The sequence below is a fragment of the Mobula birostris genome, chromosome 10, assembly GCF_030028105.1.
Source record: "Mobula birostris isolate sMobBir1 chromosome 10, sMobBir1.hap1, whole genome shotgun sequence".
Classification (NCBI taxonomy): Eukaryota; Metazoa; Chordata; class Chondrichthyes; order Myliobatiformes; family Myliobatidae; genus Mobula; species Mobula birostris.
In genome coordinates this window covers 108,022,146-108,043,605 of record NC_092379.1, presented here as the reverse complement: position 1 = coordinate 108,043,605, position 21,460 = coordinate 108,022,146, and the positions used below count along the sequence as shown (strand labels likewise).

At 38.8% G+C, this 21,460-nt stretch overlaps 2 protein-coding genes across 5 annotated transcripts in view; one reads left to right on the top strand and one right to left on the bottom strand.

Annotated features, from left to right (window-relative positions):
* The first annotated feature begins 12,486 nt into the window (after positions 1 to 12,486).
* snrnp35 (small nuclear ribonucleoprotein 35 (U11/U12)) lies at positions 12,487 to 16,095 on the top strand. Its single transcript, XM_072270769.1, has 2 exons — positions 12,487 to 12,566; positions 13,921 to 16,095. The coding sequence occupies exons 1-2, from the start codon at positions 12,493 to 12,495 to the stop codon at positions 14,684 to 14,686; spliced, it is 840 nt and encodes a 279-aa protein (XP_072126870.1). The 5' UTR covers positions 12,487 to 12,492; the 3' UTR covers positions 14,687 to 16,095.
* Positions 15,265 to 21,460, bottom strand: part of LOC140204230 (cationic amino acid transporter 3-like) — a 158,463-nt gene continuing 152,267 nt past the window's right edge. For all 4 annotated transcript variants that reach the window (XM_072270768.1, XM_072270766.1, XM_072270765.1 and 1 more), the window contains one exon: positions 15,265 to 20,667. In XM_072270768.1, the coding sequence (XP_072126869.1) occupies positions 20,507 to 20,667 (161 nt within the window). In that variant the 3' untranslated portion in view covers positions 15,265 to 20,506. The remainder of the gene's footprint in view (positions 20,668 to 21,460) is intronic.

Genomic DNA, 21,460 nt, shown 5'->3' with positions numbered 1-21,460 from the left:
GAATAATGTAGATGTTGAAAACTAGAAATAAACACAGAAAATGCTAAACCAACTCAGCACATAGGCAACGTTCGCGAAAAGAGAAAGAGTTCAGTTTTCAGGTCAATGGCCATAAAATTTAGAAGTAGATTAGGCCATTCGGTCCATCGATTCTGCTCCACCATTCGATCATGGCTGTTTTACCGTTCATGTTCGTTACCACGTTCTGGTCAGGAAGGTTACGATCAACTCCTTTGTTCCTGACATAATACAACTATTTGTTAATTCATCCAGCAAAGATTCAAATGAGCACTCATCTACTAACCAATAATAATTTCCTCCGGTAACTGACCTAGTTGGCTCCAAAATGATATTATAGGATTGGAAGCAAGTGTATTTGCCAAGATGTTCAGATCAAATAGATAACACATAGAACACAGAAACGGGCCCTTCAGCTCAGTGTTGTCCATGCTGACCAAGGTGTTTGGCTAAGCTAATCCGATTTGTCTACTTCTGACCCATCTAAACCCTTCTTTTCTATGGACCTGTCTAAATCGTGTTTAAACGTTATAATTGTACCCATCTGTATTGTAACCTATATAGTCACCAGCTTCTGTGTGGAAAAACTTGCCCCTCTTCATTTAGAAAATAGTCTTTCCTATCTCACCTTAAACCTGTCCCCTCTAAAATTAGACTGCCCTGCTGACTACCTACCTTATCTATGCCCCTCAGAATTTTATAAACCTCTACAAGATCACCAGTCGGTCTCCTTCACTCCACAGAAAACAATCCAAAACCATCCATTTCCCCTCATAACTCAAGCCCTCCAGTCCCAGCAACATCCTTCTAGTCCTTTACTGCACCCACATCATTCCCTCTGGTTTAATCGCTTCATTCCTATTATATGGTGATCAGAACTGCAGTCTCACCAATGCCAGCTACAAAATGACATCCCATCCCAGCTCTTGTATTCAGTGCCCCTATGTGCCATACGTTGCCCTTACCACACTCTCTAACTGTTCCACTACTTTCTGGGAACTATTTATTTGTCTCTAAGTCTCTCTGTTCTACAACAGTCCCCAGGGTCCTACCATTCAGTGTGTATGTCCTGCCCTGGTACAATTCCCAAGATGTATTACAACTGATGCAATGGGTAGATAGAACAGGAAGAACACTTCAGTTGACTAGGGACAGAAAGAGTGTAATTAGTTAGAATTCACCTCACTGATTGTGATCCTTGCTACAAGAAGTGTGGAAAGAATTGTCCTTGTGCTTTATAAATGGCCACTTGTACTGGAAAATGTATTCTCCATTCGTATTCAGAAAAACAGTGAGGCTGTGTGGCTGAGGACAAGGGTCAATGGTGAACAGCTAACAAAAAGAAAGTCTTAATTATTAACTGCCTAGAAATTTCAAAGATGGAAACTGAAAAAAAAGGTATTGTTTTCTTTCAGTACAGTATCTAGTTTATCAACAGTTTTTTTGTTCAATGTTATATTTTAGCATTGTCTATTGCATTTTGAGCATTAATGACTTTACAGCAAACACATCTTACACTCAAGCGCTGGTCACTCTGGCCAGCCTCCTTTCACATTTCTGTCTCTTTCCCAGGTGTGGGTTTGCCTGTGTATCAGACATAATGAAAAGGCATGACCTAGATAACAGATGAAGAATTGCTTGAATGAAATATCAGAAAACAAACAGTAACCCCGATATATGTAGTGAGGCTAACTAGCTTAGTCGCTGCTTTCAGCAGAGGTGGAGAAATGATGCAGCTTTCCAATTCTTCTTGCTGACAAATGCAGTATTCATTGAATAGATAAAACATCTTAAAGCCGGATAATTTACTGTATTTGTATTTTAATGGAATCCAACCAATAAACATTACATTCCTTTTCAACTGCAGGGACTCAAAACATATCTTTATATATTCTGGATTATATTTTTGACAAGGCAAATTTCAACTCACTCAATTATCTGAATAATATTATTAATTACATATTATTATTTTATAATATATTTATCCTGAATATAAGCCCTTTTAGCAGATTCAAATAATCTGAGAACACGATATTAAAGCAGCAGTTAACAAAAATATCACAAAATTATGTTAACTACTATACATTTAAATTATATAAGTAATTCATGATTTGAACGTAAAAGTGACTGAACAAAGATGATCCTGTGTGCAAAAGTATTGTTCATTCATTACATCTTGGACAGAGGTGTCATTGATTCAACCCAGATAAGTCAACCCTTCATCTCAAAAGCAATGCTCATTCATTTTGCACGCATAATATATCATATTAATCTTTTGGAGACATAAGTTTCTATGTGGAAGAACTTAGATTTTCATTTTTGATTTCATAACATTTGCAAAAACTTTTTTTACCTCTCTCTTTCTTTCTTTTTTTTCCTGAAACTGCTGAAAGTTTCAAGCTGCAATTGAATTAACATCCACCCGTACATGAATCTAGCCAGCCTTCTTTTTGTGCCAAGGAGCAACACACTTTACCAACAGCACATAGCACGAACAGTGATTTCATAAGACCATAAGACATAGGAGCAGAATTAGGCCATTTGGCCCATCTAGTCTGCTCTGCCATTTATTCGTAGCTGATCCATTTTTCCTCTCACCCCAATCTCCTTCCTTCCCTCCCGTATCCCTTCATGCCTTGGCTAATCAAGAGTCTATCAACCTCTGCCTTAAGTATACATCAAGACTTGACCTCCACAGCTGCCTGTGGGAACAAGTGCCACAGATTCACCATTCTCTGGCTAAAGAATTTCCTCTTCTCTGCTCTAAAAGAACACCACTCTCTACTGAGGCTGTGTCCTCCAGTCTTAGACTCTCCCACCATAGGAAACATCCTTTCCATATCCACTCTATTAAGGCCTTCCACCATACAATAAGTTTGAATTAGGTCACCCCTCATTCTCCTGAATTCTGGTGACATCCAACCATACATGAATTTGGGCTGGTGAATACCAGCCCAAAGCCACCAAATGCTCTTCATATGACAAGCCATTCAATCCTGGAATCATTTTCGTTACTGTCCTTTGAACCCTTCTCCAGTTTCAGCACATCCTTTTCAAGATAGAGGGCCCATACCTACTCACAATACTCCAAGTGAGGCTTCACCAGTGCTTTATAAAGTTTCAACAGTACATACTTGCTTTTATATTCTAGTGAGTCCTCTTGAAACAAATGTTAACATTGCATTTGGTTTCCTCACCACAGACTCAACCTGCAAATTAACCTTTAGGGAATTTCATATCTCTTACAAACTCTTCCTTCAGTTAGTCCTGACAAAGGGTCTCGGCCTGAAACGTTGACTGTACCTCTTCCTAGAGATGCTGCTTGGCCTGCTGCATTCACCGGCAACTTTGATGTGTGTTGCTTGAACTTTTAGGGAATCCTTAGTTTTTTTGTATTTTCTCTCCATTTAGAAAATAGTCTACCCCTCATTTCTTCTACTAAAGTGCATGACCATACACTTCCACACACAATATTTCATCTGCCATTTCTTTCCCAATTCTCCAAATCTGTCTAAGTCCTTCTGTAGCCTCTCTCTTTCCTCAAATTACCTGCCCCTCCACCTATCTTCATATCATCTGTAAACTTTGCAACAAAGCCATCAATTCTGTTATCCAAATCATTGCCATATAATGTAAAAAGTATTGGTCCCAACACAGACCCCTGTGGAACACTGGCACTAGACACTGGCAGCCAATCAGAAAAGGCTCCCTTTATTCCCACTCTTTGCCTCCTGCCAAAAAGATACAGTCATAGAGAAAACAAAAGATAAAAATAATATAGCCCAAGTCTCTGAGTGGCATGACTGTTGTCCTGGTTCAGTTTCCCTTCACTGAATGAACTCCAGAGGGCAGCACTGAGTGAACACTGGAGGACTGCACCAACCAGACTTCTGGTAGAGTACATTACCAATGTCCAACAGGGTCTTGCAATCTAATAAAAATACTGAAGACAATCAATCACATCACACACCATCACAGCACAATGATACGCACCAAGTCTAGGCAACATCACAACAAGGGTACTCAACAAGTCCAACTCCATCGCTACTGAGCAACTAGCTGATGGGATAGTCATGCAGTATTTGATGTTGTTAGTATCCAGCTGTGATTTGTATCATAAAAAAACGTACAGGATGAACAAATACGCTTTTGATTGGAGTGGCCACTGCGTCTGAGCATGCTGCCATCTTATCAGGTTTTGGATAATGGTTATGAGACACCAGCAAGTCATGAGGAAGTCTCTCAAGACAGCATTCATGATTTTTACTATATAAATGACTTCGGCTCAAATAACTTTGCATCATTTATAGTCTCCATACTATCAATTATTATGTCTGTGTTTCCAAAACAATAAAGGATCCTGTTTTATCACAATTTCTGTTCGAACATTCAAGCATCGGCTTTGGTTCTCTTCCACCACCCATTACTGTCCAATTACTTTTTTAAAAATTTGGGCAGGCAGTATGAAAATCTACTAGAGGTCACATCATGACTTTTGTACCTTCCTTCCATTTGCCAGAGACCTACACACAGCTGGGAGTTCATTAACCTCAGGAAAAATGAAGAAAAGAGTCCTTGTTACACATGATCATAGTTTGAGCTTTGGAAGCATGAACTGCTTTTTTGTTTCCAGACATTCAGTTTTCAGTACCTGTCTGCACCTAGAATTCATCTGTGTACTCAGGCAACTCTCGTTTGCTCAAGGTAACGAAATTGGTTGGGACAAGTTGAAATTGTGGTACAATGAGGCCTTACCCCTATAAACAAGCTGGGAAGGGTATAGGTGGTCATGGTCATGTGGGGCAGGTGACAGGACATGATCAAAAGCACATTGCCTTTTCTCATACCAATTTAAATATGGAAGCTACCACATGTTTCCACATCCATCTTTATAAATGATGCATCTCCTAAACCCTGTGCTTATTCAATTTGTACAGATTTAGAACCGGGCTCTGGATATATTTTGGACGCTGCTCTCCTTTGCCGTTACTGTTACTTTTCCTTGGTCTATCCATAAAAAGTAAAATCATCTGCATCTGATTGCTTCTGCTTTTTGTTTTCCCATATTTTTTCCTGCTTTCTTTCATTGACTTGGTGTTCATAATGCACATGCACTCACCAACTGAAAAGCACCAGGATGTATCAGATTGAGTATTGCATGAGATGCTCTCCACGGTAGAATTCTAAGAATACTCATACGCCTTGTCCGGTCTTGGGAAGAATGATACCTGAGTAAGCACGAACCCTTGGAGTGAATATCATCTGTTAAAATGCTGAGTCTGAATCAAATCATTACAGTGTGAACAGTTATATAAAGATCATATGCGATATTCATTAGTTCAGACAAATGTTAATACTGATTTTATTACTCTGTTAAAGTGAAATTCAAAAAGTGAATTAACATTGTGAAGAATACTGTGAGCAGGATCAGCTATAAACTTCCACTCTTATAATACCAAGCACAATAAGACTTGATCGAACTATGTTTTTAATTATGATACTTTAAGGAAAATCATTTATGTGACTGTGTGTCTCTAAAGGTCATGCTTGTCACTTGCTGAGAGCTGTTTGCACTTTGTTCGCTTTCTTCTGGAGCAAATATTGATAGCAGGAAAGGAGCCAGGAAACCCATTAAACACTTAATACAATGCCCATTATCCATTAAATATCAGATTTCTACATGGAGGTAATGAGGATGTCTTATTAAAGGCATTTCTATTATATTGAATGTAAGATTAATTCCGTTTATTTATACAGCTATTTGATGTTTTTTAAAGTTTCTCCTATCTCCCAGTTTGGCTCCTGTTTTGTAATGGAGATATTGGTATTGGATCTGTGAATACTGAATCAGAATCCGGTTCACCGGCATGTTATGAAATCTGTTGTTTTGTGGCAGCAATGCAGTGCAATACATAAAGATGACTATAAGTTACAATATGAATTTAAATAAATAAATAATGTAAAAGAGGAATAGTGATGTATTGCTCATGCACCATTCAGAAATCTGATGGAGAAGGGGAAGAAGATGTTCCTAATTTGTTGTGCATCTTCAGACTCCTGTACCTCATTCAAACAATCGTTTTTATGGTAAAAATCAAAACAATGTTCGGGAGTGAGTTCACTTTGAGCCCTGCTGCAGGGGAGTCTGACGAGGAGTTGGTGGGGCTGATTGCATAGAAGGCATGCAGAATTAAATGCAATGAGAAGCCTGCGAGAGAGCTGGTGTCATTATCAAGGGGCATGGAGATGCTTAGCAGCGATTTAGTGCTCAGGAGATATTTGTGTGGAACTCAGAGCCCATCCATTCCAGTATAGAACTGTTGGCCATCTCCATTTGAGCACTTTAGAGGCTATCAAAGATAGAGGTTCCATTAAAGCAGAAGCAGCAGACCCCAAGCTTTTGGGTATTTCAGTACAGGCTCAGACTACTAGCATAATTCCTCTGGACTACTGATGCACCAGGCCTTGTAGTTCATGAACTTACAAGACAGCCAAGATCTTACCCAGCATTGAGTCTCTGAGCCCAAATACACTTGACTGAGTAATGACAAAAGGGTTAAATATTGTTAATGTCTCTTGGTCTGATACTACTATCCCTGATGCCCTCCTGGCTAGAATCAAGACCACAAGAGAAATTACAGTTAAAAAACAGTTTCTTGATGCTGCAACACAACTTAAACTCTCTGAGCTGGTTAGATTATCTGATCCATGTGACTTAAACTGCTCAGTAAATGATTCTTTCAACAATAACTTGACTAATTTATTAAGCACAAAGGCCCGACTTCAGTGTTAAAAAGAAATCACTGAGTAAAATGTCACCATGCCTGGACAATTCTGCCTGTGAACTCACAAGATCATGCAGAGTAGCTGAAAGAAAATGGATGAAAGTTGGGCTAGAAGTCCACCTTAATATTTTCAAGAAAAAATTGTCAGTGACCTTAGGCTCAACACTGATTGTGACAGCGTCTCGGTTTTAATTCTCCTCTATCTTAGTGCTGCCTTTGACACAATTGACCACAACATTCTGCAAGATTGACTCGAGATCTGAGTTGCCCTTTCTAACAGGTTTCACTCAGAGAGAACATTTTTTGTCTGTCTTGGATATCATTTTTCTAAGAGATTTGACGTACCTTTAGGTGTTGTTCAGGGAAGCTGTCTTGATCCCCTACTCTTCTCCTTATACATGCATAAACCTGATTTCCACGGTAATGCAGATGACACACAATCTTACATCTCGGTTGAGCCTGATGATAACATCCTATCTTCTTTGACTTCAGGCATTTTTGCAATAAACAAAGGGATGGGCAATAATTTCCTAAAACTAAATGAAGATAAAAGTGAACACAAGGAAATTTGCAGATGCTGGAAATTCAAGCAACATACACAAAATGCTGGTGGAACGCAGCAGGCCAGGCAGCATCCATAGGAAGAAGCACAGTCGACATTTCAGGCCAAGACCCTTCATCAGGACTAACTGAAAGAAGAGATGGTAAGAGATTTGAAAGTGGGAGGGGGAGAGGGAGATCCGAAATGATAGGAAAAGACAGGAGGGGGAGGGATACAAGGCTGGAGAAGGGAGAGGATCATGGGACCTCAGTCAGTCCAGATTGGGAGCAGCATCTCCAACACAATCACACTGAGCATGGGGGCCCCCCAGGACAGTGTGCTCAGTCCACTGCCGTTCACTCTGCTGACCCACGACTGTGCTGCAACACACAGCTTGAACCACATCATCAAGTTCGCCGATGACACGACCGTGGTGAGTCTCATCAGCAAGAATGATGAGTCAGCATACAGAGAGGAGCTGCAGCGGCTAACAGACTGATGCAGAGCCAACAACCTGTCCCTGAATGTGAACAAAACAAAAGAGATGGTTGTTGACTTCAGGAAGACACGGAACAATCATTCTCCGCTGAACATCGACGACTCCTCCATAGAGATCGTTAAGAGCGCCAAATTTCTTGGTGTTCACCTGGCAGAGAATCTCACCTGGTCCCTCAACACCAGCTCCATAGCCAAGAAAGCCCTACTTTCAGTGGAGGCTGAGAAAAGTCCATCTCCCATCCCACATCCTCACCACATTCTACAGAGGTTGTATTGAGAGCATCCTGAGCAGCTGCATCACTGCCTGGCTCGGACGTTGCACCATCTTGAATCGCAAGACCCTGCAGCGGATAGTGAGGTCAGCTGAGATCATCAGGGTCTCTCTTCCCGCCATTAGAGACATTTACACCACACGCTGGATCCGTGAAGCAAACAGCATTATGAAGGATCCCACGCACCCCTCATACAAACTCTTCTCCCTCCTGCCATCTGGCAGAAGGCACCGAAGCCTTTGGGACCTCACGACCAGACTATGTAGCAGTTTCTTCCCCCAAGTCATCAGACTCCTCAATACCCAGAGCCTGGACTGACACAAAGCTACTGCCCTCTACTGTGCCTATTGTCTTGTTTATTATTTATTGTAATGCTTGCACTGTTTTGTGCACTTTATGCAGTCCTGGGTAGGTCTGTAGTCTAGTGTAGTTTTGTATTGTTTTAGGTAGTTCAGTGTAGTTTTTGTATTGTTCATGTAGCACCATGGTCCTGAAAAACGTTGTCTCGTTTTTACTGTGTACTGTACCAGCAGTTACGGTCGAAATGACAATAAAAAGTGACTTGAATAGGGAGAAAGAAAAGGGGAGGGGAGCCAAACTCAGGTTGGAGGAACAACACCTTATATTCCGTCTGGGTAGCCTCCAACCTGATGGCATGAACATTGACTTCTCCAACTTCCGTTAATGCCCCTCCTCCCGTTCTCACCCCATCCCTTATTTATCTATCTATTTATTTATTTATTTATTTGCTTTAAAAAAATTTTTTCCTTTTTTTTTCTCTCTGTCCCTCTCACAATTACTCCTTGCCTGCTCTCCATCTTCCTCTGCTGCTCCCCTCGCCCTTTCTTTCTCCCTAGGCCATGATCCTCTCCCTTCTCCAGCCTTGTATCCCTTTTGTCAATCAACTTTCCAGCACTTAGCTCTATCCCTCCCCCTCCACCTCCCACTTTCAAATTTCTTACTATCTCTTCTTTCAGTTAGTCCTGACAAAGGGCCTTGGCCCGAAATGTCGACTGTACCTCTTCCTAGAGATGCTGCCTGGCCTGCTGCATTCCACCAGCATTTTGTGTGTGAAGATAAAAGTGAAAAACTTTTAGATGATCCCAAAGCCAAAAGAGATAAACTTCTTGATAAACTTGGGAATTTGGCTCCCTTTGTAAAATCAGCGGGAACAAGCCTGGGTGTTTTCCTTGAACAGATTTGAACTTTAAATCCCATATAAAGAAAGTAACTTGAGCAACATTTCTACACTTAAGAAATATTGCAGAGGTAAGTCTATTTCTGTCATGTAATAATGCTGAAAAACTAATTCACACCTTTATATTGAACAGACAGGATTACTGCAATGCACTTTTTACTGGCCTTCCAAAGCAATCTATTGATAAACTTCAACTCATTCAGAATGCCACTGCCAAAGTTTTAACTAAAACCAGGATGAGGGAACTTATCACTCCCATCCTTTCTAGTCTACATTGGCTTCCTGGATCTTTTAGAATTGATTTTACTCGTCTCTTACTTGTTGTTAAAGCTCTCGATGATCAGGAACCGGAGTACATCACAGAATCGGTTTTGTTTTATAATCCTGACCAGCTCTCAGGTCTTCTTCTGCCGGTCTCTTAAATTTAAACCATCTCCCTCAAAAGATAATTGACAGGTCAGCTATGTTGAACCATGCTCCCAAACTATGGAACTCAAGCTGTAAAATTATAGGGGATTGAGGCCTAGTTGACACTTCTAAACGCCAGCTCGAAGACTATTTATTTAACCTTGCTTTTAACTGACATTTTGACTTTTATTTTTAAGTTTCCACTTTATCCCATTATAGAGAACTTTGAACCACTTTGTTTGTATGAAAAATGTTCTACAAATAAATTACTATTATCATTATTATTGTAGCATGACCAGCAAACTGTACTTTAATGTAAGGTACTGGAATTGCCAAAGTTCTGTCATGAGAAATAGCTTAATAAAGCACAAATCTGGCATTCCTTTCAGAAAGGAAGTTTTTGTGCTCCTCCTGAAATTCTTCTAGTACCTTGCTGTAGCTTGGCATCTAGCAGGCAGCTCTGGACTATTGTCCTTCCCAGCCTAGATGGCACAGTATCTAGACTCTAAGATCGTCCTTTAAGACCAGTTATAGTCTCCTCCACTGGTCGTCAGCAGTTATTTATCAGCTTTGCTTGAAGCACTGTAATAGCATTTGACAGGAGTACTTAGATAATGACAGTGACATAGAGAAGATACCCTAGCAGCTTGAAGAATAGAAGGTTAAGCCCAATGTATTGTTATTTGGTTTATAATTTAATAGAGCCATTGAATACTACAGCACAGAAACAGACCTTTTGGCCCATCTAGTTTATGCTGAGCTATTATTCTACACCCTTCATTGCTCTCCCATGTACTTATTCAAATCTCTCTTAAATGCTGAAATTGAACCCACATCCACCACTTGTGCTGACAGCTTGTTCCACATTCTCACCGTCATCTGATTGGAGACGTTTCCCCCATGCTCCCCTTAAATGTGTCACCTTTCAGCCTTAGCTCATGACCTCTCGTTTTAGTCTCACCCAATCTCAGTGGATAAAGCTTGCTTGAAATGTTTATTTTGTGGTGTCTGTTATTTTTGCCATATAGCCATGCACATTCTCTGATGGTCAGTAACATTAACACCATAAGACATAGGAGCATAATTAGGGCATTCAGCCCATCACATTTGCTCCACCGTCCCATAATAGCTGATGTGTTATCCCTTTCATCTTCATTCTCCTGCCTTCTCCCTGTAACCTCTGACACCCTGACTAATCAAGAACTTATCAACCTTCACTTTAGATATACCCAATGACTTGGCCTCCACAGCCGTCTGTGGCAACGAATTCTCCCTGGCTAAAGAAATTCCTCATCTCCGCTCTAAACGGACATTCCCCTATTCTGAAGCTGAGTCCTCCGGTCCTAGACTCCCCACTATAGGAAACATCCTCTCCACTATCTAGGCCTTTCAGTATTCAATAGGTTTCAATGGGATCACCCCTCATTCTTCTAAGTGAGGGACAGTTGGTGATGCAGAAATTCTTCAAGATAGGCAGGGAAGAAAGGACTGGTGGACATCACCACCTCCTTTTCTTTTCCTCCACCTGCTTTCCTCCTCCTTTCACACTTGTGCTCTTCACTATGAAATTGGAAGCATGGATCACCCCTCATGATTTTAAGGCTGGGTGCCATGTAGCAGACCACTACAAATCTTGTTCTTTCTCTCCAGAATACTGTTGGATTTCCCCAGAGCAGTTCAGTATATACTATTTCAGCACGCCAATGGTCTGTTCTAGCATTATTTCACCTGGCAGGCTGGTTTTCATTGCATGTACGTCATCCACATACACGGGTTGTGCATTAAGCCAATTCCGATCTCTGCAGTACCTAGGCAGAGTCTGAGCAGATCATGGCTCTTGGGAGGCAGCTCTATCGAGATAATAGGTTTTAAATCTCATTGAGCCATGGCCATCCTATAATTATTTGGGTTTCAAGCAGTTAAATTCAGAAGGCAACCAGTCTAGTGTGTGTGATTTACATTCTGTATTGCATCCCATCCACCAGTTTCTGCTACAATTGCTTCAAGTCCAGTAATACCTCAGTTTTAAAATTCTTATCCATATTCCTGAATTCCTACATGACTTCTCTATTCTCTTTGCAAGGTCTCAGTCACAGTAACCTTCTCCAGATCTACAACTCTTATAATGACTACACTACCTCATTTTTTTTCTTTTTACATTACTCCAGGAAAGGAATTTCACTTTGACGTAACCAGCCATGTTTTCAACTGGCAACCGTAATGTATTTCTAATGGGTTCGGGGTTGGCTCAGCTTCTTGCAAAAACAAACAATGCAAATTTTAAACCCAAAACGTCAATTCCCTTCCCTCCACAGATGTTGTTTGACCTGCTGAATTCCTCCAACAAGATTGTTTGATCCATCCTCTGAAGTTCCTTGTGTCATACATAGACTGACACAAAAAGACACTGGAATCTCTTACTAGCTCTTCCTTCAGTTAGTCCTGACGAAGGGTCTCGGCCTGAAACGTCGACTACACCTCTTCCTAGAGATGCTGCCTGGCCTGCTGCGTTCACCAGCAACTTTGATGTGTGTTGCTGAAATCTTAAGGTGCAACGGCAATAATTTAAACAGAAAATTATCCTGGACAAGTTTATGTGCTATTTAGAAATTGACAGTCAAGTAAAGAAAACTTAGGAAGCAATAGAATGTTTCTGATCTCCAGAAACGAATTTATTCTGCCTTCACTTGCAAGTCCCAGCACCCAGCCGGAACCATGTTCTGTCTCCAGTCGCAAACGAATGAGTCGGAGCGCAGAACGGTCGGACCGGAAATGCCCATAGGCGTTTGGGTGAATCCCGCTCCCGGACTGGTAGCTCATTCATTCACTGCACTGGTCTTCAGCAGGTAAGTTTTTCTTTGATCGTGTCGTTTCTTCTGAGGAAGTGTGCCTAGCTTGTCTGCTTCCCCTGGCTCCTATCATAGCATTCCCGCGCTCGGCCTGAGGCCCAACATCCGCAGAAAATTATTTTGCATCTAATTTTAAATTATTGTCACACTTGTTAAAAATGTAGGCGGGGGTTTATTTGTAAAGAAATTTTCCCAAAATTCAGCGGATAAATGCACAAGGCAGAACACTCCGGGCCTGAGTCTTTGTGTTAAGTTCCCAGATGGTCACAGCTGCCTCCTGCATCGCCTTCTGCTATCAATGTGTACACTTCCTAGGAGTCATTGGTTGTTTTTGTTGTCGTAGAGTGCAGGACTGGGGATTTCATTTGACCAGAATTGTTGACCACGAATTGTTTTACTTTTATGGAAATAGACTCCCACTTCTGCAGCATCAGAGGGGAGGCACCTTCCTCCTTCCTTCTCAGTTCTGAAGAAGGGTCTCGATTGTTTATTCTCTCCTATAAAAGCAACCTGACCTGCTGATTTCCTCCATCATTTTGTGTGTGTTGCTTTGGTATAAGCAATTGTTGGAATATTGCAGGAAATTATTTGGTAGTGGACATATATAGGTGCTTTTTGTTGTCATTTGAGCCACCTAATGTAAGTTGTTAATACAGACCAAATACAGTTTGATTCACATCTTGAAACTAAAAATGCAAGACCGAAGATTAGAACTGGTGAGTAAATATGGTAATTAGAATGTCAATATATATTTAAAAAGTTGAGTTTGTAGCACGTCATTGGACATGTTTTTCAATACATTTGTTCAGACTGTATATCACTCTGTAAATAATGTGTGTGATCTCTTTCTTTCATTTGTATGAATTCAGTGACATGTGAACTTGAAATGACCAGAAAGCAGTCCTAGATACAGTAGTCCACAAAATCCATAATTTTCAAGCTCAGTGCAAAGGCTCAAGGCAAGGACTTGTCAGAATTGAACTGGGCAATCTTAGAGTTCCTTGTTTTGTTGGGAAATAATTAGAAGTTGTGTTTGATAATTTTATTTGGAGTGGAAGGTGCTCATGGATTTTGCTGACTGTTTATTGCAGTGATCAGATGTCAATATTGTGTGTGAGAAAGGTCATTTTGAGCCGTGATATTAATACCATGCATCAATATAGGTTTGTCATCATTTATGTGCCAGCTGGTCAAAGCAGAATCCAATTAATGCCCATCTTGGTGTTTATTGTATCCATTTCTACCAGGTTTCTGGGACCGAGGCGTGGGTACTACAGTTGTAGTTGAGTGTGATGCTGATTTTTTTAAACTGTCTTTCACTGGTTTAATTCCATACTTGTTTGTGTTTCAGCATGATGAATGAACTATGGACTCCAATTGCAAAACAATACAACCCATTAAAAGCTGGAAGCATTGATGGGACTGATGAGGAACCCCACGACCGAGCTGTCTCAAGAGCAATTGCAGCCAAATACAGACCCAATAAGGGTGTTATAGGAGATCCCCACCTGACACTCTTTGTTGCCAGGTTGAATCCTCAGACAACAGAGGAAAAGTTAAAAGACACATTCTCCAGATTCGGAGACATCCGTAGATTGAGGCTTGTGAGGGACATTGTCACTGGGTTTTCCAAATGCTATGCTTTCATTGAATATAAGGATGAACGCTCACTATTAAAGGCACATCGGGATAGCAATAAATTAGTGGTGGACCAAAATGAAATATTTGTTGATTTTGAGTTGGAACGGACTTTAAAAGGATGGGTCCCACGGAGATTTGGTGGAGGATTAGGAGGTAAAAAAGAATCTGGCCAGCTTCGGTTTGGTGGGCGGGATCGACCGTTTAGAAAGCCTTTCAGCCTGCCAGCACTGAAAGCAGAACTGTACACGGAGGGACCAGTTGACAAAATGGATAGAACACGGGATAACCGGCAGTGGGAGAGAAGTCGAGATCGAGAAAGGAGAAGAGAAGAGAGGGGCGAGGAAAGAGAAAAGCATGATGGAGATAGAGAGCGATACAGAAGCAGAGAACGGGATCATAAACGCCAAAGGGATGAAGATCGATACAAAGATGAAGACAGACACCAACGCAGGGAGAGGCATAAAAGTCGACGGTAGAAGGCTATTTTCTTTCTTCTACCACTAGGGAAATATAAAAACTCCTAACAAACAGTCTACCTAACCTTTTTATTGTTTAATTTAAATGTGCATTGTGCAATAAAATATTTTATCATTGTTTATTTGTATGAACAGATGTTACTGGCGAGGAAAGTTTCTCAGTGCTATATCAGTTTATTTATATTTATCTATATACGCACACGCATATATAATACATTTCCCTCAAGTTTTCAACATTGTATTTGGATACAGATGATCCTGTTGCATTTTGCTTAGCTATCTGCTTTAATAAAATTATAGCAAATGTGATAATGATCCTAGCAACTATATATGTATTAATGGATAGGGATAATAATAAAAAAGAATTCTGCCCATCATAAACTTTACTGATATAAATCCAATGTAGTTCTGCAATTATTTCTCCAAGTGAATAAATAACTTCCCAGTTCTCTTATCTGCAATTATAGACTGTCCCTGGGTAAAGAAATTTGGATCAAGCTTGACTTGTGTGTAAATCAAAGAACTGTGGCTGCTGGAAAACTGAAATAAAAGCAGAAAATGCTGGAAACACTGACAAATCAGAATCAAAATCAGGTTTAATATCATTGGCATATGTCGTGAAATTTGTTGACAACAGTACATTGCAATACATAAACAACAGTAAATTACATTAAGTATGTATATGTATTAAACATTTTAAATGAGTAAAAATGTAGCATTCATGTGTTCAATGTCCATTCAGAAAAATTGATGGCAGAGGGGAAGAAGTTATTCCTCAATCATTGAGTGCGTGCCTTCAGGCTCCTCTAACTCCACCCTGATGGTAACAATGAGAAGAGGATAGGCCCTGGGTGTTGTGAGCCCCTAATGATGGTTGCTGCCTTTTTGAGGCATCGCTCCTTGAGGATGTCCTGGCTGCTGGGGAGGCTAGTGTCTATGATGGAGCTGACTGAGTTTACAACTAACTTTAGCTTATTTCTATCCTGTGCAGTGGCCTCACCATACCAGAAGGTAATGCAGTCAGGTAGATTGCTGTCCATGTTGCAAGTGTCTTTGGTGACATACTAAATGTCCTAAAACTCCTAACTAAAGCTCCTGTAGAAAGAGAAATTAACATTTCAGGTCAGAAAACATTTGTCAACAACCGATTTTTGACAATCTTCTAGCTAAAAAAGTTAATTCTGTTTCACTTTCCATAGATGCTGCTTTCTGGCCTTAATTCAGTTTTAGAGAATGTATTATTTAGTATTTAATTTAGTTGCATAAATCCGTATTTTTTTTATAACTTGGTTGCTTGCAGTTTTCAAGGAAACAAATTAGTAGCTTTTATACTTGTTTTAAATGGTGATTTGCTGATTTTATTTACTCAGACCGATTGGTTTAAATGCACAATATAATAAAATATCCTACTTTTGTTAATGTTGAATAATGGTGTTCAAATTTTGTAATATTTTTTAAAGTAGGGTTTTCTGTCTTATCTTTTGGATACATTAAACATATTTTATTACTGACCATTGTATAGGCTAGAAGCCTTATCCATTAGTATTCTAGGAAATTCCTTTTCCATCATTTTAGTTTGTAAACATTGCTGAATGTAAATAGGATATGATTTTATTTAATTACTCATTTCCATGTTGTCCAAGGTGCCACAAAGTTAGATTGTGCGTTGTTCAGCCAAACCAAGACTAATTTACAGCATCATTGGTATCGTCTCTGGCTAATGAAAAAGTGAGCCAAAGTTCCATGATTTTTCTTACTATCTCTTGCCTTGGTGTGCCAAAACCAAATGGAAGGACCAAGTAATGCATTTGCTCAAATCATCTTAAGTTGGTAAACTTAGAATTAACCCTAACCAATAAGAAAAACTTTTGTCAGCTATTGTGTATTTTTATGTAGAGAGCACTGCTCTCAGGTGGTTCACCCAATACGTTTTGATGAGGGTAACCCAGTTGATTATGTAGAATTGTCCTTAGTTGGAGGTATTCCAATGGAATTTCTTTTGCCCACAGGAGAGATAAAAATCTGATGTAGCAGTGCCATGGGAATGAACTACACAATGTGTTTAACTGCATTTGTATTTGTTTAACATCAGAAAGCAGCAGGATTTTGAGGGGGGAAATAGGGACTGGGTTTGATACCAGAACAGTAGTAGAAACCCAACAAGTTCATCTATATACTTATGTTATCAAAAAAGAAACTTGCATCAAGGTGCAGTGTAACAACCAAGCCATTACTTCTGTAACATACTTCAACAAGCTCTTTCTTATTTTATGTGGCAAAACATGCCAAGGTACCTTAATGGGGTTATTATCAAAATAGAAATAAAGGAGAAATATGCAAAATTCTGCAAATAGGGCATTGTTGATTGAAAAATTTCTACAAAGGACTTTCATCTTTAACATCTAATGTTTATGGTCTGCTTGATGAAAGAAAGCCTACCAATTGAGCCAAGGACAAGAATAACCTAAATCATTATTGGAGAACAAAATGCAACAGCAGATGAGCTACAGTTCCTTGTAGCAGGATATTAGTACTCATTTTTGATTCTTCTTGTGACACCCTGTACAGCAAAGCTTAACATAATTTTACGTGTTTCTTGTTATACTACTGGCAAATTTGCTGTTATGAGTTAAAGGCCATGCTTGTAATGTCTTACCAGCACTATAAGTGGCAAAAAATTGACTGAATATATAAAAACTACTTGGTATAACTAGCCTAGTTTTCTCCTGGTGATGTGAAACTACATCTTTTGAGGTAGGCTCTGCTTCCAGACTAAATAGAATAAATCAGGCACATGAAAGAAAATTAAGCAGTTTTTAAGTCATTTTAATAAATCCTGACATAAGGAATCCATTATTTTAGACAAACAAACCCACTACAAAAATATTTACAAAGTAAACTAAACACAATCAGTATTTTCAGATTTATATACTTGATAAACACTCAAGCATGAAATATATACAAACCATCTTAAACAGATTTTAAAATACCTGCAAACATTTGAGTAATTGCCTCAAGGTAATCAGTAATCTTTTATTTCAAATACATTTGAAAATAATCAGTTTTGTAACATAAACATAAGATTGTGGAAAATACAGCCTGCAAACAAAATCATGTTTTGAGAATATTTTCTTTGGTCATGATCTGGATTAATATTGAAAATATTTAATTAGCACAATTGTAGCAAGAGCTAATTTAACAAATGGTTAGCACTGTTAACTTTTAAATCTACTTTTCATCTTTTAAAATACAAAAATACTTAAATAACTGTTTCAAAATGAAAGCAACTCATCTTGTATGATTTGTTCAGATAAAATTGCTCTGCAAGATGATTAGTTGGAGTGAAATAAATAAAATTTCACAGTGATAAGTATTATTATGCATTTTAAAATCCTGGCTTGCCAGTGCTAATTTAAATACAGCTTCTCATGGGATATCCCTCAGCCATTTTGAAATAAAACTAAAAGGGTTCATTTCCCTTGAGTGTTATTCAAGTAGATTTTTGTTTTGATGCCTTGGTGGGGAGGATATAAAACAAGCATTGCAGATTAGCCATCCGCTAGAAATTCTTAATTGTCATTACAGGTGTATTTCGATGCAAGTTAAAAAAGAATAATTTGTAAGGATCAACCAGAACTTACACTCCCTTTTGGCAAATTCAAAAATCTGTCACGCTCTTAATCTTAATTTCCAACCTTGTACTTCAAAGTATAAACCTTTACTTATAAACCTTTGTAGTCATTCCACTGGTGTCCATTACTTCCCCATGACATCTCTCCATATCATGACGTTTGAATGAATTGCAACGTATGTTATCTGATATATATTGTAAAATCTACATTAAATATATACAAGTACATTTCTTAAAGCACAATAATGGCAGAGGGTGCATACATCTGCAATAACTACATCTAAACTCTTGCAGTTAAAACTTATTAACAGTAACTTTGTATCACAAAGACATTCACATATTACATCAAAAAATAACTCTGGTAGTTCTCAATGTTAATTAGCAATGATGTAATATCTGTGCCAGTTGAAACACGTTAAAACACGAGCTAATAAATCCCCTCTAAAGCACAGACTAATGGGATTCAAAAACACTCCAATGGACTGAGATAATATGTGGTGCTAAGCTAATGTAGCAAGCCCAGATCCATTGCATAGGCACAGGATATACAGTGCCTTGAAAAAGTATTCAGCCCCCAACTCCTTGTTCACAGAAATGAGAATTACAACCTGGGATTTTAATCAATTTAACTGAGAATTTTTATTTGTGAATCACATGCTCATTTCTTCCCCCTGCAGTAGAGCCCAAAAAATCAGGGAAAATGATAAAGCATGAAAAGCTAAAAATGTGTTACCAGACTGATGTGCAGAAATAGATTTATGCCACATGTACTGCTTAGTATCGTGGCCAAAAGGTTCCACTTTAGTCGCATCTTACCACAAGACCTTTTTCCACATCTTTACAGTATTTTCCAAAGTCTTGACAGGTAAGAATGTGCTTTTTAAAAAAAACAGGGCTTCTTCCTTGCCTCTCTTCCATAAATACCCTTTTTGTACAAGACCGCAAGAGATTGTGGAGCCATGAACTTTATCCTCAGTTGCAGCCACTGACTGGCTGCTCACTCATGAGTGACTGTTGGCAGCCTCTCCTACAATTGCCATTCTTCTCCAGCAACTAAGTTTTGGGATGGCCTGACCTAGGCAATGTGGCTCTAGTTTCATATTTTTTCTCGCCTTTTCACAATGGACTGCACTGAGCTCCGAGGTATGTTCAGTGCCTTTGGGGTAGTCTGATACCCTTCCCCAGATCTGAGCTTCTTTATTATCATTTACTTGTCTTGAATACTCTTTTGTCTTAATTTTGGTCGGTTTGTTGGAAATCTACCATACTGCTGGACTTTACAGAGATGGGGTATTTATTCTTATGAATTCATTGAAAACAAGTAATTTCTAATTTTCTACATCAACAAATTTGGGTGAGTTGGTAAAGTAATATGTATATTGCACCTGAAGAAAGTTAGCGTAGTAATTTTCTCACAATTTTAGTTTTTAACTTTTAGCAAATTGTTGACAGGTTTTGGATTTTTGTTTTTGATATTACATGATGCACAATGTTTTGTAGAAAGTAAGACTTCATTTTAAATTTAGAAAATGAGAGTAAAATGTAAAAATATTTGTGCAGACTGAATACTTTTTCAAGGCACCATATTAATAATGTGTGTATTTATTGAATTTCACAATCTGGCCATTGACTTTTCCCAAAATAAAGTAGAAGATCCAAGTTGGTTGTACTGATGAAGTCCCACCTGTTCAAAAATGAGGGTCTTGTCATAGGAGAATACTAGTTCGAATGTCTGAGACATTTATCATTTTCACCACTGGTGTTGTGGCCCTAGACCTAAACAAACCATTGATCCTTATTATAGTGGTCTGAATGCCAATTCATTTAATATGACATATTTCAGGAAACTATTATATGTAGAAACTAAAATGACATTTCAGTCTCTTTCAACACTGTGCAAAATATGTTATGCATTCGATACAGAGTACACTGATGATCAGAATTGTAGAAGAAGCTAAAAATCTTTTTTTAATAGATTATGATAACTGAAGCGTGTACTTGAACACTTGACAAGAGACTCTTGAAAGGCTATTCCCAAGTACACTTAAGTGTGCTACTAAGAGCCGGTACTAGCCTGAATGGACAGCAGACATAACTGCTTCCACACAAGAAATAACTATGCACCATTAAATGTAACTAGGAATGAAGTTTACATTTCAGTGAACTTCCTCTCAGAGATCTTTCTGTATTCACGCAGTTTCCACTTCTTTAAATTTTTCAACACTGATTAAAGTGTTGCATTCTAGCATTGTGTCCATTTTCTCTTGGCTTCCGGAGTCAATAGGTGTATCATAGGGACTACGACCCTCAGAGCTGTTCCGTATTCCATACCCAAAGTAGATCAAAAATCCTAGAGAAATTAAAAGATAAGTGCAAGTTTATAGCAACATATATTTCATAGTTTTCATAGAAAATGCCCCAAAATGATTTATCCTCATCAGGAAATAACTCATATTTTATAAAATAGAAAAAGAAAGCCAAGATATAGTTGTTGTACTTAAATACAAAATAAATATATTCATGTGAGCCAAAAAAAAAAATCCTTTTCAGTCTAGACATGTATACCAACAACTTCAATTGTCTAAGCTACAGTCAAAGTCACGCATTGAGATAGAACTCCTGATAATACTGTGGTAACACACCACAGCAAGAAGGAATTATTAACAGTTTTGATAAGAGAGGATGTAGAGAACATTTTCACTGTGGGAATAAGCACATCTAGAAGCCATCATTGTAAGACAGTCACCAAAAATAAGCAAGGTAATTTAGAGGGAATTTCATTACCCAAAGAGTGATGAGAGGATAGAACTTTCAACCACAGAGAAGTGAGGTGAGCATAGAAACAGTTAAGTGGAGACTGGGCAAGCATGCAAGGGAAAAGGGAACAAAATATTACATTGACAGATTTAAATGAAGAATGATGGGCAAAGTGTTGACTGAAGATAAATGCTGGACTAGAGTGTTTGGGATGAATAACCAGTGTCCGTGCTGTAGATATCCATTGTTATCTTAAATCTTCAAAAGGTAGGTGATTGATCTGAGTGCATATTTAGCAGAATAAAGGGTAATTTTTTTTTTCCTGGGCTTATTACAAGATAATATAACATACAGATGGTTTACAGCAAAAAAAAAAGATTTTCCAA